The 15,123-nt window shown below is 53.2% G+C and overlaps 1 protein-coding gene across 6 annotated transcripts in view; it reads right to left on the bottom strand.

Moving 5' to 3' along the window:
- Window positions 1–721: 721 nt before the first annotated feature.
- The window catches only part of ARHGAP32 (Rho GTPase activating protein 32), a 238,606-nt gene continuing 224,204 nt past the window's right edge, over window positions 722–15,123 (bottom strand). For all 6 annotated transcript variants that reach the window (XM_071449843.1, XM_071449846.1, XM_071449840.1 and 3 more), the window contains 6 exons: window positions 13,064–13,265; window positions 12,156–12,301; window positions 11,171–11,245; window positions 9,742–10,593; window positions 8,235–9,103; window positions 722–7,130 (listed from right to left, as the gene is read on the bottom strand). In XM_071449843.1, the coding sequence (XP_071305944.1) occupies window positions 4,890–7,130; window positions 8,235–9,103; window positions 9,742–10,593; window positions 11,171–11,245; window positions 12,156–12,301; window positions 13,064–13,265 (4,385 nt within the window). In that variant the 3' untranslated portion in view covers window positions 722–4,889. The remainder of the gene's footprint in view (window positions 7,131–8,234; window positions 9,104–9,741; window positions 10,594–11,170; window positions 11,246–12,155; window positions 12,302–13,063; window positions 13,266–15,123) is intronic.

The following is a 15,123-nucleotide window of genomic DNA, read 5'->3' as shown; positions in this document are numbered from 1 at the left end:
TGTGCATTAATAAGCAGATCTGGACTGAAGTGAGGATTTGAGAGCAGATGAGGCAAAGATTCCCAAAGGCTCTAATGCAGCCCCTCTGCAGTCACACAAAGCCTCTGGGCAGAGCTGGACTGCACAGCAGGAGCCACCCCACAGGTCCATGAGCAGTGGGGTCACCTGTCCTCCATTCAGAGAAGGATCAGGCTGCTCTTATTTCTGGCAGCAGGTCTGAACTCAGTATTATTTACTGGATGAAAAAACTGTGAGAGATCCTTCTTAGAGTGTTAAAAATGTTTGAAATTCGCTTCCTTTAATCATCTTTTTGCTATTAATTAACTATGAGCAGTATTACTGTGGTGCCCAGAATCCCTTCCAGCCAATTCGGAGGTGGCCTGTGCCATCTGTTTGTCCTGACTTCATCTGCCCTGTGCCTTCACTGCCAGGGCCAGGCTGTTTCTGCTTGTGCTGTCGTGCTGGGTGAGAGGAAAGGGACACTCAAACAGCCCAGGCAGGTTTATTTATTGTTAGGAAGCAGCAATGGGCACAGGTGGAATGGCACAGATAAGCCCAAGCCTTGGCATGGGAATTCAAAGTCACCTCCTTCATCCTTAGCTGCCTGCCAGCATCCCTCCCTCCAAGGCACGGCCCCAAGCTGGCTCTTCCTGTTTTGTTTTTTAAGTACGCTGTTAATTAACGAGGCAGAGAGGAAAAAATACACACAGGCACACCTGAGTAGTTTTTAACCTGGCTTGATTAATGCTGTCAAGTTGCACATCTGAGTGTGAGCTCAGTGGGACTGTTGCTTTTGTTTAATACCACAAGACACCTCAGTCTGGATTGTTGCATTACAGTACAAATAAAAAACAGAAACAAAACCACATCTGCATCATACAAGGTGAGAAGAATATGAGAATTCTAAATATTTACAGAGAAGGGCAAGTGGGGAACCACAAAAAATATTTACATAAAAATACATGAGCTTGTCAGCATATACATTTTACACCAGTTCACAAAAAAAGACACTCTATAAATTAAAGTGAAGGGAACTCCAAAGGTAACCCAAGACTTTCTGGGATGTTTCTCTCATGCGGCTCAGGGAAAGAAAAATCAAGTCTTCTACAGCAGGAAAATGAACGGCAAAACAACCCTTTTGTCCCCCTCCCTCCCCCCAGCTGGACAAGGCAGGGCTGTGCACACAGGAGGAATGTGGTGCTTGCTCACACCACACCATGCCTTTCACAGGGATCTGGGCTCGGGGAACAGGAACGTGCCTAAGCCGCCACAACGAAAGGAGGGAAAACAACTTCTCACCCGGATTTCCTGACATTTAACACACCACTTGGGTCAATGCCCTGTCACCAGCACGGGGGATGGCAGAGCACACTTGAGGTTCTATCCCTTCTGGGGTCAAAGAGGACCAGAACGTTTTCAAGTCGGTTTTGGTTTTGTGTAGCAACTTACTACCACTGTGCAATGCTCACTGATCCCCCAGCGGGGAGCAGGGGCGGGGGATCACTGCAAAGACATAGGCACAAAGTTGTGGGGGTGTTCTCAGAGATGCATATAGATATCACCTGATAAGACTCTGCAAAAATCAGAAATTAATGCTTTACTTAAGACTTCATAGGGGCCAAGTCCTCATTACTCACCTATGACTGCACTCCCCTTCCCAAGGAAGGGCTCCTGCAGGTCACGTCCTGCTCCAAAGCAGAGGTGAAAATCCAGAGCTGGAGCACACTCCTGGAGCCTCATTCCTGCATGCACTGGGAGACCCTCTTCTGGAAACAGAGGGAGTGGCAGCTCTAGATGCAGTAGAGTCCATGTGAAGAACTTCTGAGGAACAGAGCTGCTGTCACCTCGTGGGGATGTGGTCAAGCAAGAATTACTGAGCCCAAGCACAACTGCACTTGGATTAGAGGATTATTAGCGTTGCTGTCCCCCTGCTCTCTCCACTCTGGGACACAGGACTGGGCTGTCACCGTCCTCCAGCTCACCCACCTAAGACTCCTGGTGTCACCTGCCTGCCTTGTTCTGATGCATGACACCCTTTCCAACCTCACATATGAATTTTGGGGTTAATGAGGATGTAAAACTCTCTGTAGGACCAGCAGACTGAGCCCAGAGCAGGAGCAGGACTGCATAGTTCACTGTATGGCTTGGCAGGGCAGGGTCATGCAGGATGCTGCTGAAGCTGTGGGCAGGAGAAACAATAACGGAAAGGTTTTGGTCTGTGTTACCTGGGAAAAGCTGGTGCCTTCACCTTTTTAAATTCTGTACTGTGGCTCAGCAGTGCTGGACATGAGTTTGGGTTCTTGGAGAGCTTCCACCCTCGGAGCACACCTGGCTGTGGCTGCGCACCAAGGGGGAGGTGGCTGAGAGTTTCTGCTCTCTCTGCTGGCTCTGCTGTCTTCTTCCTCTCATTCCCAAAAGGCTGTTTGCAGCGGCCCTCTGGGCTAGGGTACAGGTATGCACTTCCAGAAGCCCTCTGGGAAAGGTGCTGAAGGGTTTGTTTCCAATGGGATGAGCTTTGCACCTGGCACTTCACACAATGCAGGGAGAGCAGCACAGCACTGAGGAGCAGAGGCTGTCAGGGATGGCACTTGGGCTCTACAGGGAGACAGTGGCTTCAAGCAGGAAAATCCAGAGGCGTTTACAATGAACAGGAGCTGGGAGCAGCCCCTCGCAGTGGCAGGATAGTCCTGGCTGACGTAAGGCCCAGGCAGAGGGAGGGGGAGGCTGCGGGGCAGGGGGGAGTTAAGGCTTTCACGGAGAGAGAGGTTGGACCTGCAGCTCTCTTTACCTGAATCCCAAATAGCCTGAACCAAACACTTATCCCTGCTTCAACTGGAGACCTGGCAGGTAGCCAGGGGCTGAGGCTGGTCCTGGCACAACACAGCTCTGCTGGGGAGCACAGATAATCCAGCCTGGCTCCCGAGGAACCAGGGCAGCTCAGCCTTGCCTGGGAGTTACTGCCAGTGGAGACAGGGTGGCTCACCCAGTGGTCCCTTTCTGTGCAGTTCTGTCAGTTTTCCTTAAAGAAAACACTACAAAAAGCATTCCCTCACCAAAAACCCCAACCCCTCTACCTGGGAATTCTTCATGAGGAGATTGTGGTAACCTGGATCACAGTGCTGCTTTTTTCTCTTTTTCTTTCTTCTTTTTTTCTTACTGCCAGATTTCGTTCCGTAACATGTGAGAACTCTTCTAAACAAAATGCTTAAAACACCAGCATTGCACAATAAAATATAACCAGAAGGTAGTTACTGAAACAGCCCCAGACAAGGCTCCAAGGTTAAAGGAAGCAAAAAGCTACAGAGTAGTCAGCAACTAGAAGCAGGCTTTCCTTAGGATTTAAAAGTCCCAAAATAGCCATGAAACTTTTTGTTCAAAAAGCCCCACCTAAGCACCTGTGTGCTAACTGCAGGACTTCCAGGTTTTTCATAAAAGATTAGAGATTTGAAACAGGTAGAGAAGTTCTTCAACCACACGGAACAGGAATGGCCTTGGAATTTATCAGTGAACATTTAAAAACTGCTAAATCTCAAGTATTGCTTGCAAGCCCTACCTAATGGAATGGATGTGCTTTATTTGTACAGGGGGTGTGAGTCCTGGGGAGTCTGAGAGGCAGCATGAGGGGCTGCCAGGCTGTTTTTACAATATCAAAGCTTTTCAACAGCTTGAACACCGTTTTTGGTGTATTTTAGAGTGCACTGGCCTTCTGTTCCTACTCACTGAGTCCTGGAGGAACTGCACCTGGGCACATCACTGCTCCCTGTGTGCCACAACTCCACAGGGATCTCTGCCTAGCAAGGAACTCTGAGGCTGCAGAGAGTCTGGAGACCTCCAGCTTAAGCTCAGCAGGAGCATTCCCTGATGGAATTGCTGCAGGACCTGGCCCAGGGCAGCTGCTCACGCAGACAACTTGCCACACACAGCTGGCAAGGAGGGCTCTGATTTACATAATCCTATAGACTTTTTTTTAAATCTATTTTTTTAGTATTTTTTGCAGTGAGATGACAAGAGTCTTGCCAGCCACAGGATGGAATGAGCTTATCTGGGCCACAGATAACCTTGTAGCAAAGAGGAAGGACTGGCATGGAATGGGTGTGCTGTTCCCAGCTCTGGGGGTCGAGTTTGGTGTAGTTTAGTGGTTTATTTCTTTTGGTGTGAGAAATGCAAACCTGTCCTACATGGCTCCTGCAGCTGGCCTCTGCTTACAACAGAGAAATGTGAAGGAAATGGACTTCTTGTAGGCAGAAGCAGCTTGTTAATAAGGAAGAAATGTAACAAGTGTGTTGTGTTCTGAGCTGGCTTCAGAGCCTATTCCTTGGGCTTGAAATCAAAACAGGCCCCCACCCAGCTCAGAGCAGCTGCAGTGGGTGCAGCCACAGGAGAGGCAGGGCCTCAGCAAGGAGAGGATCCCTGGGGAGCCCTGCCCAGCCCCACTCTCTCTGTGTAACTCCAAGGATCCTCCACGGCCCTTTCCTGGGACCCAGCCTGGGATGGGCAGTTTGCAGCAGGATGGAGCTGCAGGCACAGTCCATCGTGCACAGCCCATCATACATGGGACCCTGGGCGTGGGGAGGAGCAGCCAGTGTCACTTCTGGGAAGGGAAAACTCCTTCCCTCCCTGTCCCAACAGCATCTGTGTCAGCCCTGCTCGGCCTCTGGCAACACCTGTGTGCCAACAGCCTGCCCTGTCCTCCCAGGTGACTCAAAACTACATGAAAATCTATAGCTCTACTACATAAAAACAGTGAGTGGGGGCCAGGGGAGGGCTGAGGAGGCTTTGCTTTGCTCACTTGGGCAGGGTCAGGGAGTTTTTTACTGTCACTGAAAAAATAAAACAGTCCACTGTCCAGCAGAGGCTGCTTAGACTCTATCCCTCGTCCCCCCCAGAGCTCACTCAACGTGCACCTCTGTCTCGGGCCTCTGCAGACACAGCTCTGTGGGGAGGAAGGCTCCCTGCCCCAGCGCCGTGGCGTAAGTTCTGCTGTGCACGTGGGGGAAGCCAGGGGGCACAAAGCCCCCTGCTCCAGCATAGCCCCCTCTTTGGTGCTGAGGCAGGGTATGGTAATCCTCCAGGTTATCGTACTGGGACACCACAGTCATCGTGCTTTGGCGCTTGCCCAGGGTTTGGTAGGGGTACAGCAGGGCAGAGTCCCTCTCCATGGGCTCGGGGTGCTCCCGCATCCGGAGGCTGTGGCTCCGCTCGGGCTTGGGTGGCGGTGCCACGGGAGGGGCGGCGTGTTCCTCCTCCTTGTAGCAGTCTCTGGAGTGCTTCTCCATGGACGCTCTGCCTCGGGGCCTCTCCAGGTCTGGCCTGTCCTCTGCCAGCCTCCCCTCCTTGTGGTTCAGCCTCAGGGTCTCCTGGCTGGCTGGGATGTACTTGCTGCCCGAGTGCTGGTAGCCCATGGGCTCAGAGGGCTCCGGGCCACCCTTGGGCCTGTACTCAGGGTAAGGGGGCCCATTTTTGGGTTCGGAAGGCTGCCTGTGGTTGGCTTCCTGCTGCAAATACGTCCTGTGCTCACCGCTGCTGCTGCCTGGTTCGTGCATCTTCCTGTTCCGGATGCTGCTCTGCTTCTGGGGCAAGGACGGCTTCTCGGGCTGCCCGTTCCCGTAGCCCCCGCCGTGATAGAGGGCTCGGTCCAGCTCAGGCTCCGCGTGCTGCCCGTAGTAACGCTCTTCCCCTTCGGGCGTGGCCGCCTTGGCTGGGTACCTGCCCTCCTTCCCTTCTGCCACCGTCAGCAGGCCGCTCTTGCCAGGATCCGATTTGCTGCGCAGGTGGACGGCATCCAAGCCCCCCAGCTCGTCCTGCAGCAGCGGGGCCACGTTGTCGTACTGGGACATGAGGGGCCCTTTGACCTTCTGGCGCGTGCGGCTCTCACGGCGGATGGACTGCATGCGGTACTTCTCCATGTCCTCCAGGTCCCAGGACATGTACATGTGCTTGATGTCCGGGGCGGGGGGCACGTCCCTGCTCACGAAGCTGTGCTCTTTGCCCAGGTGGTTGATGAGCCCTGCCCGGGGGTAGGCGGCCAGGCTGGGGTAGCGGTACAGCCCCTTGCCCTGCAGCCGGGACACGTAGGGGCCGAACTCGCGGCTGGGCAGGCCGTGGAAGGGCCGGACCCGCACGGTGCTGTAGGGATCCAGGTCATAGAAACTCGCGTCGGCTGCGGTGTAGAAGGGGGAGCTGGAGGAGCTGGAGTAGGGACTGTAGCGATAATGGACCCGCCCGTTCTCAAAGTAAGGCTGGAGCTGCGTGACGTGGTAGTCGGAGTGGGGCTGATACGGCTTGTACTGGTATAGGGGCCGTGGGCAGTACACGGGCTCATCGTCCGGGGGCACCTCCGTGCGGGAGATGGGCACGGAGCGGATGGCGGCGGCGGCGGCCGGGCCGGGCACGTGCAGCGACTGCACCCTGCGGATGGTGGGGTACGGGGGGGCCTCCTCAGCATAGCCGGTGCCCCGCAGCCCCGTGGAGCTCACGGAGGACACGAAGTCGGTGCGGCTGCGGGGCTTGGGGTGCAGGCCCGTGGCAGAGCCCTTGCCCTGCGTGCCGTAGGAGCCGTAGCGCGCGCCTGCGGTGACGGGCGGCTCCGGGCGGGGCGGGTAGGGCTGGTGCTGCTCGGCCTTGCCGTGGTAGCCGTGGGCAGGGACACTCTCGGGCCGGTACTGGTGCTTGGTGTGCAGGTAGCTGTCAGGTGCCACGGGCTCGGGGAGGCTCTCTGCCTTGGGGTGCGGCACATACACCGGCGGCAGGGACGAGTGCTTGGGAGGTGGCGGCGGTGGCGGCGGCAGCAGCGCCTCCTCCACGGAGGATGCCAGCATGGAGGAGGCCAGGAAGGAGTGGTAGTTGGAGTTGTTGATGGTGTCCGTGTTGTTGGAGTGCATGGCCGCGGCGATCTTGCTCTCCAGTGTCCTCACGGGTGGCACGGGCGGGGTGAAGCTGTAGGAGGAGGGGGCAGGGACTGACTCAGAGCGCAGGTGCAGAGGGGGAGCCCTCGTGCTCTCCCGAGGCTTTTCCAAGTGGCTCTGGTGGCCTGCAGGCATGGAAGAGGAGCCACGGGCACTGGAACTGTTCTCAGAGACAAAGCCTGGCGTGGGCTCCAGAGGCTTTTCAGGTGTAGCTGTGTTCCACATCTGCAGGGAAGAAAGCAGACAAAGTTAGGGACAAGCAGCTTTTTCTCTGCTGTTCTGTAGTTAGAACATCCCAGACACTTGTACAGATCAGCTCCATTCCAGCGTATCTGTGCCTGGTTTCTGTTTGCTGGGGACTGACAGACACGTAGGTTCCCTCTCTCAGCATGGGAAGGCGTGATGCCACTGGCAGTTTTTAGGGACCCATCACAACTGGTGTGTTCTGCAAATGCCAAACCAGAGGAGGGGAGGAGGTGACTGTCTCCTCATGCATTACCCTCAGTGTTTCCTTAGGTGGTCTGCTTTTAAAAGTCTGATGTTAATGAAAATGTTCCTGGATTCAGCCTTCTCAGGCCCTGGTGAGCAGATCAAGAAGTGCAGTAAAGTAGAAATTCCTGACTTAAATGTGGCTGCAGGGCTTAGGATGGGCTGCAGCCAGGAGTGTTTCATGGGCTGTGGGCTTTAGATTTCTGATGGAAATTTTTCAATCCTGCACAAGCAATCTGACCTGCTTTGTTTAACAGAATCACAGAATCAAAGAGTTTGGAAAAGACCTCTGAGACCATGGAGTCCTACCTGAGATCAATCCCCCCCTTGTCACTAGCCCAGAGCACTAAGTGCCATGTCCAGTTGCTCCCTGGACACCTCCAGTGATGGGGACTCCACTAGCTCCCTGGGCAGCCCCTTCCAGCACCTACTCACCCTTTCGTGAAGAAATTCTTCCTGTGGCCCAACCTAAACCTCTCCTGGTGCAGTTTAAAACTGTGTCCTCTCATCCTTTTGCTGACTGGACAAGAACCTAACCAGGATGCTGGAAGAGGACCCTTTCAGAGGATGCAAAAATTCTTCATTTTGAGCATTCTGAACTATCAATCCCTCTGTCACCTGCCCCTGCAAATACTTTTTTCCTTAAAACCAAGGAGAGTGGGTATTCTCCTACGGAATGCTCCCTTAGGAAAGCAGCACAGGATTTCCTGCAAGGCTGTGTCTGTGTCATACCCACATCACTCCCAGTTTCCTGCAATTCCCCCCCCTTGCCATTTGGATTTGGACCAACATTCCCAGTGCTCAGCATTCCAGAGGAGCTGTGCAGGGAGCAGCACGTACCTGCCCAGAGCCGCTGGGTGCTTTGGCCGCTGGCACCTGTCCCACGGCTGCCTGGTGCTCCTGTCTCTGTGCCGGGGCCGTGGCCGCGCGCGGCGCGGGCGGGACGGTGACATCTGCCTGGGGGGCGGCCCCGGGCGGGGCACGGGGCTCTGTGCCCGGCAGGGTGCTCAGGTACGGCACCGCGGCCGGGGCGCCCTTGTCCCCAGCAGGACCCACGGAGGGAGACTGCAGCTTGTCCTCGGCCGTGCGGGGAGCGTGCAGCTTGTCCCCAGCCAGGCCCGCGCGCAGGTGGGGCTGTTCCACAGCCAGCTCCGTGCCGGGCAGCTCCCGCTCCGGCAGTGTCCCTGGGCCGTGCAGGGCCGCATGCTCCCAGTCCCCCACGTGGGCCGGGAAGGCCTCCTTGTCCCCCGCTCTGCTGAGGTGGAAGCTGGACTGCTCCTGCTCCGCATCCCTGCTGCCAGGCGTGTCCCCAGGCATGCCCGTGTGGAGAGGCGGGGGCTCTTGGCCTCCAGGTGCGCCGGGCGGGTGGTTCTGCTCCCCGGCCGTGCCTTGGCAGTCCTGCTCTAAAGGTGCCCCGGGCTGGAAGTGCAGGCGGTTCTCGGGCAGAGCAGTGAACAGGTGGAGCTTGTCGGGAGCGCCCGCAGAGAGATGGAGCTTTTCTAGAGCTGTGCCAGCTTCAGCCTCTCCATAATTTGTGCTTTCAGCATGAGCATCTCCTGGCCTTTTGTGGGACTGGGCGGATGCTTGCTGTGCGGACTCGGCTAACGCTAGGGCCAGCATGCGCGCTGCGTTTTTCGGAGGAGGAGGAGGGATAAGAGACACAGAACTGACGGGAACAGGATCCTGGGGGGAGTCGAGGGCAACTGCTCCTAATGGGGGGAAAATTGAGAGAGAGAGTGATTTTATGTTACCCAATAAGGAGAGTGACCTTAACGACTATTATAAAAAAATAGATGCTCTCCACACTTTCACAGTGGCAGCTCCTTCTGATGTGAAACACTTGTGTCTCACAGGCAAACACTGCTCGACAGCACAGCAGTTCATCACAAAGAGGAAAAAACCCAAGAGATTGTCTAAAGGCTCCTCTTGCATTTCTAGAGGTAGGAAGGAGGTAGCAGAGAATGAGATACCCTTACACAATTTTGATCATAAGGTTTTAGGCGGAAAGGTCCCTTCTTCGAGTGTTGGCAGATTTTTAATTTAAAAAAGGAAAAGTCTTAGATGGTCTATTGGCTGAAATGATTGAGAAGGACATGCTAGAGATTTTCACGTATGAGAGGATGGGGAAAAAAAAGCGGAATATAAAGCATTATGGAAATTATCCGAGATTTGTGTGATGTAGGGAGAAGGCAGAGGTTAAGACTTTACTGATCTGCACAGCCCTGCAAGACACTCGTGACCAGAACTGACGGGCAATCCCCTCTCCTAAAGGCACGCAGAGGAGGACGGTTCTGAGAGCAGCTCCCCTTTGGAACTTAAAGAAAGAATGGAGGAAAATGCACTGTACCTGGCTGGGTGTGTCCACTGGGTACAGTCTTATTCTGACTGCTTGGCATGGCTCTCTCCCCTTCTTCTGGCAACTCTGCTTTGCAAGCAGTCACTAGCTGGGGATGCTGCAGCTCTTGGTGGGCTCCTTCCCCTGTTCCTGTTTCACTGTTTTTCAGGGGCAAGGACATCTGGGTTGGGGACCTGTTTGTGATCTCAGTGATGCCAATCTCTTTGCTCCAGCTGGAAGCAGAGGAGTTCCTGGATGTGCTGGGCACTCCTCCCATGGCCTCTGGCACACGGCTGGGTAGCGCAAAGGACATTGGTTCTGTGCTCAGTGGTGGAGATTTGATGGGCTTTCGGGCTGTCTTGGGTGAGAAGCTGAGGGGTTTGCAGGCCTGCTCTTCCGTGGGGCTCAGGTCCAGCGTAAAGAAGGGACTCATCTTCTCCTGGAAAGGGGACACTGGCTCAGAGCTTGTGGCACTGCCTGGGGTCTGGGACTGGCTACCTGATTCTAAATCCTTCTTGAGCAGGCTTGGCTTCTCCTTATTGGTATCCACGGACTCCAGCAGGGAGGTGCTGCTGTCCAGGCACTCGGACTCTGCCTGGGGGGGGCTGCACTGGAAGGACATGGGGTCGAAGTCCAGGCTGGCGACGCCGATGTCCGGCGGGCTGAGGTCCACGTCCTCCGAGGAGCGGGGAGAGATGAGGGCAGGGACGTGGATGAGCCCCTCGTCCCCGTCGCTGTCGTCATGGGGGAGGTTGTCGTAGGAGTTGCAGCGGTTCATGTTCCCCAGGAGCTCCCCGTTGAAGGAGGCAGACAGGGCATCGCTGCTGGACCTGGGCCTTCTGGGCCGGAACAGTTTGGATTCACCTGGAAGTGAGGAGACACCATGGGTCAGTGACAAGACCTCCTGCCCAGGAGGCCAGGCCCAGTCGGGGGTGGGGGTGGTCAGAGCAGTCCTAAGGCAGCGAGAGGCTCCCCTGGTAATCTCTGCACACAAAGTAACATCGTTGGCAGTGACTGCTTATTCCATTTGCTTAAACTCTGTTACAGCACTTGCCAGGCATGATTTAGTGTGAAACTAAGCTGTGAGCACAAAGACACTTTGAATGTGCTGAAGGCCTTTCTCAGAGAGCACTTTCCTCCACAATGCTGTTATGTCAACCTTGAAATAGCAAGGGGAGGAGCCAAGGAATGAACATAAGCAGCGTCAACTACACCAGAGCAAGAGGTTTGCTTTTTTAAACCTTAAAAGCAGGAAAAGCCATGAAGAGCATTTCTGTAAGACTCATCTGTGCTGGGAGCAGAAAGCTGCTTCATTACTTAGCAAGTTCAGCTTCCCCTGGAGCAGTGGAAAACCTGCCCTGTTAAATATCTACAGCCAGAGATGTCAAAGTGCCTCCCTTAATGCCCATTTCTTGGAAGTGCAGGTAGGATTTTGCCTTACCATCCACAGCATGCAGGGAGGTGAGGGACTCCTCGCTCTTGGCCGAGCGGAGCGTCCCACTGTCTCCTCGTCCTCCTGAAGGAAGGAACCACATAGGGATCAGTTAGGAAAGGGGTTTCCATTTAGCTGGGTAACGGTGGCAGGAAAAACACAAATGCATTTCTAGCACCAACATCACTGTCTGGAGAGTAATCTTGTTTTGAAGGTGGGTTTCTGATTCTCATTTTACCGGCAAACAGTGACCAACCCAAGCGATGACTGCTGCAGGTGACAGGATGGGAAACAATTTCCCACAAGTAAAACCCCTCAAAAAGGGGGAAGGAAGGAATATTTCAGACCCTGTTTTATGGGCACCAAACAAGTATAATTTCAGTCTCCTCAGACAGTCCTGAAGGGCATCATAAGCGAGTGTGAAGGCTGTGAGGGTAAGAATTTAAAGATCGACCTTCGGAGATGAGGGGATAAAAGTTCTCCCAGGCCCATATTTTGGGATTTGTGATGTGTTTTACTGCAAAAACATGTTGTTGCTATTTTTAAGTTTGGAAAGAAACAGAAAATTATATATGGAAAAGGTTGAGAATTCCACCTACATAATCTGGCTGTGACTACAAACGGTTGTTGGCTGCCTTCTCTGGGTACTCTGGTACAGCTTTTGGAGGGAATGTGTTTGTGGGAAGGTGCCTTTCCCTCTTCTTCTGAGAGCAGCAACGGGAATGAGAACTGTATTCTCATTTCATAATGAGAGTGTCAGAAGGAATTATCCTGTGACTTGTGATAGCAGCAGCCACATCTTATCTTTCCAAAGCTGTTCCAAGCAAAGCACAGAGCTATGAGCCCTGGCAGGCTCCAGAGCTGCCCGAGATCCATTGGAAAGAAGAGCTACTGAAGGTGTCATGCACGGCTTGGACACTAGAAGGAGATAAAAGCCCGCTGGAAACATCACTCTGCACTGCTGACAACCGCGGGTTTTGGAAGGGGGCCTCACCTGCCAGGGCTATGGCTTTCATTTCCGAGGGCTCGCTGGGGTTGCGCTGCAGTTTGCGCTTGGACACGGAGGAGGATTTTCCCAGGTTGAAGAAGGAACGCCAGCTCCCCACTGGAGACTTCTTCATCTTGCTGGGAGGCCTTTTCCTGGGGAGAGAAAATGGAACACACGGATGGAGGGTGGGCTGCAGCTCAATCCTGGCTGCTTGTTATCAGCACTCTGCTTTCTGCTCAGTAACTCCAGGTTTCTGCTTGGAACCTCCCTCTTTTCCCAGCTGAGGATGTTTTCTTTCTTCCAGCTCAGCCCTAAAGTCTTGCTGTGTAAATTCCCTCAAACTCCACAAAGCAGCTGCAGTGCAGGTGAGGAAAGGCTCTTCCTTGTCCAGTCCAGCAGCCAAGGGATGAATTTTCTGGAAGAAGCCCCAGTTCTCTGGGAAGCTGGGCAGCCATAAAGGTGTTCAAAAGCATCTCTCACTCCTGCTTTAAAACCACCTTAGTCTCCTCCACTACCATATTTAATTTCCAGTGTCCTTGAGCCTGTCCAACTGCTCCATTTCAAGGGAACCTGGATTTGTGAAGAGCACTTAGTCCTGGAAAACCCCAACATCTGCAGGTGTTCACCCTGTTTACATTTCTGTGTGTGACTGGTCCAGGCATCTCTGCATCACAGACAACATGGATTTATACATTAAATGATATCCCTGGTGAAAACAAGAGGGAGTGGAGCACAAATTATTTGGCTAAACCAACACCACTGATACGAGCTGAATCCTCCCAGAGTCAAAAGCAGGTGGAAAACTGGCCACAATATTTACATATATAACAAGTCTCAAGTCAGTATAAGCAAATTCCTGCTGTACTCAAAATAACACCGTTATGACACACGCTGGAGAGGAAACCTGTCTCTACCTTTCAGATGGGAAGTCAATGACTGTGTGGAATTTCCCCTGCAAAGCTGCTGGGCCTTCTCCCACTTCGATGTACTTGCTGTCTGCCACGATGGGAGAGTTGATCTGGGCCTGTGTCCGTGCCTGAGCCTCCTCCAGCGTGAGCAGCTTCGTGGAGGGGGAGGACACCAGCAGAGACTTGGGCCGGGATAAAGAGCTGTGCCCTGCAAGGGAAAACCACAGGCAACAGGGAGAGTCAGCAAAGGCAGTGCAGAGATCAAAGCTCAGCTCTGTGTGTCTAGGGAGGTGCTGTGTTTTTCTGAACATTTGTTATCCCAGCCATTGAAAGATGTGGACAAAATGCGATCACAATGTCACAGATATGTTGATGACTAAAAGAATGATGGCTTAGTGTATTAAAAAAAAGAAAAAGCAGAGGCAAGCAGGTAGGATGGAAACCTTTGTGACACACTTTCCTTCATCTGTATGCAAGAGCCTGTAAAGAAAATGATGTTTTTCCTTTGTATAAAGCCTGTCTGGGTCATTCCAAGATTTCACCTCGGTGTAGCAGGAAATGCCACGTGTGACTGAAGTTGCTACGAGCCAAAGTAAACCTGGACACAGCAAACAGAATCTGCTGTGTGGCCTGCCTGTGGCCTTTAGAGCTTGTGCCTGGTTTTGGTGATAAATGTCCAAAATCTGAAAGCAGCTGCTGCTGCCTCCTGCTGCTGACAGCTTCAGTGGAGAGATTACAGGGAGTCTGTTGTAGGAGCAGCTCTCCTTGTGTCTGCCATTGCCTCTGGTACAGGTGTTTCTAGGGTGATTCCCAGGTGAGTTCAGGCTTTGGGGGAGTTGTATCAGTGCAGAATATCCTGCTTGGTCCAGTTCCATGGCTGTCCCTGGAGCAGCACAGCTCTGTGTGAAGGATGCAGAGTCTGTGGGGGGGTGTAGGAGCTGTAAACATCACTCAGCTGTCCTGGGTCAAGTTTGGGTTAAAACAGGTTTGGCAGCACCATTTGCCCCTCTCACCAGTGGGTGCAGGAGCTGTGCTCACACCCAGAGGCTCCCAGGAAGCCGTTCTGGAATGCAGAACTCCTGCACTTAGCCAACCCAACAGCCTGACCCTGCTCCCTGCCAGGTCTGTGTCAAAGCCACTGAATGCAAATGACCAAGTCATTAAACAATTAGCTGAATTTACATGGGCCATTCTAAGCCTGGATAATCATCTGGCTGGGATTCTGAGCATGCTTATCTTCCTTCCCCTGGCAGAGTCAGCCTGCTGGGGCTGGCACTGCTCAGCCAAGCTAACCTCTGGCTTCCATGGACTTAGAACTGCACTACAGTAGGAGAAAAAGCTGGACTTGGATCAACTCTGCCAGCCTAAGCAGATGTAGGGTTTGTTTAAAAGAAGAGAGCAGCAAATACAGTGGAAACACAGCTCTCTGCAGTCCCCAGGTGGTGCTAACTGCAGCAGCTGTGCATGTTTCAGGCATAGGCAGGTTATCAAGGCAGATGGTGCAGCCTTAATGCTGCTTAGGAGCAGGAAGAGCTTGTGGCAGCCATACTAACACAGAGAGTAAACTTTCCTCCTGGTGCAGCTCTGCTCTTTCTCAATGGAAAAGATAACATGGTCTCAGCTACTCAAGGGAATTTGTAGGCTCCAAGGCTGGATGACATATCAGGTGCTCCAGCTTCATTCCTCATCCTAAAGCAACATCAGCCTGAGCAAGTGCAAGATTTCAGTTTCTTAGCCTCAACATGACTGAATGCAGAGAGACTGCTTTACACCAGCTTGTTCTATTTGTGTTCTAAGGTAGGGATGAGGGCAGACAGACTTAGCTCCAATGGGTAAGTATGCAGGAGCAGCAGAAAAGATGGTTTTAAAAAGGAGAGGGAGCAAGAGAGACAAAGATTTAAATGATTCCTTGCAATTTCTCAGTGGCAGAACATAGAAGTAGAAAACATTCATGTCTGCATTCTTGTGGGGCATCTGTGGCTTTTAAGAAAGGTACTGACAGCAATTTCTAGAAGCAGGCCATCTCTGTCTGGGTTCTGGCATCCCAACCCAGAATGTATCCTCTA

This window comes from Agelaius tricolor, unplaced genomic scaffold (assembly GCF_023055355.1).
Source record: "Agelaius tricolor isolate 1412-34295 unplaced genomic scaffold, bAgeTri1.0.p SCAF_29, whole genome shotgun sequence".
In the NCBI taxonomy this organism is placed as follows: domain Eukaryota; kingdom Metazoa; phylum Chordata; class Aves; order Passeriformes; family Icteridae; genus Agelaius; species Agelaius tricolor.
The sequence above is the reverse complement of the archived record's forward strand: the minus strand, read 5'-3'. Positions and strand labels throughout refer to the sequence as shown.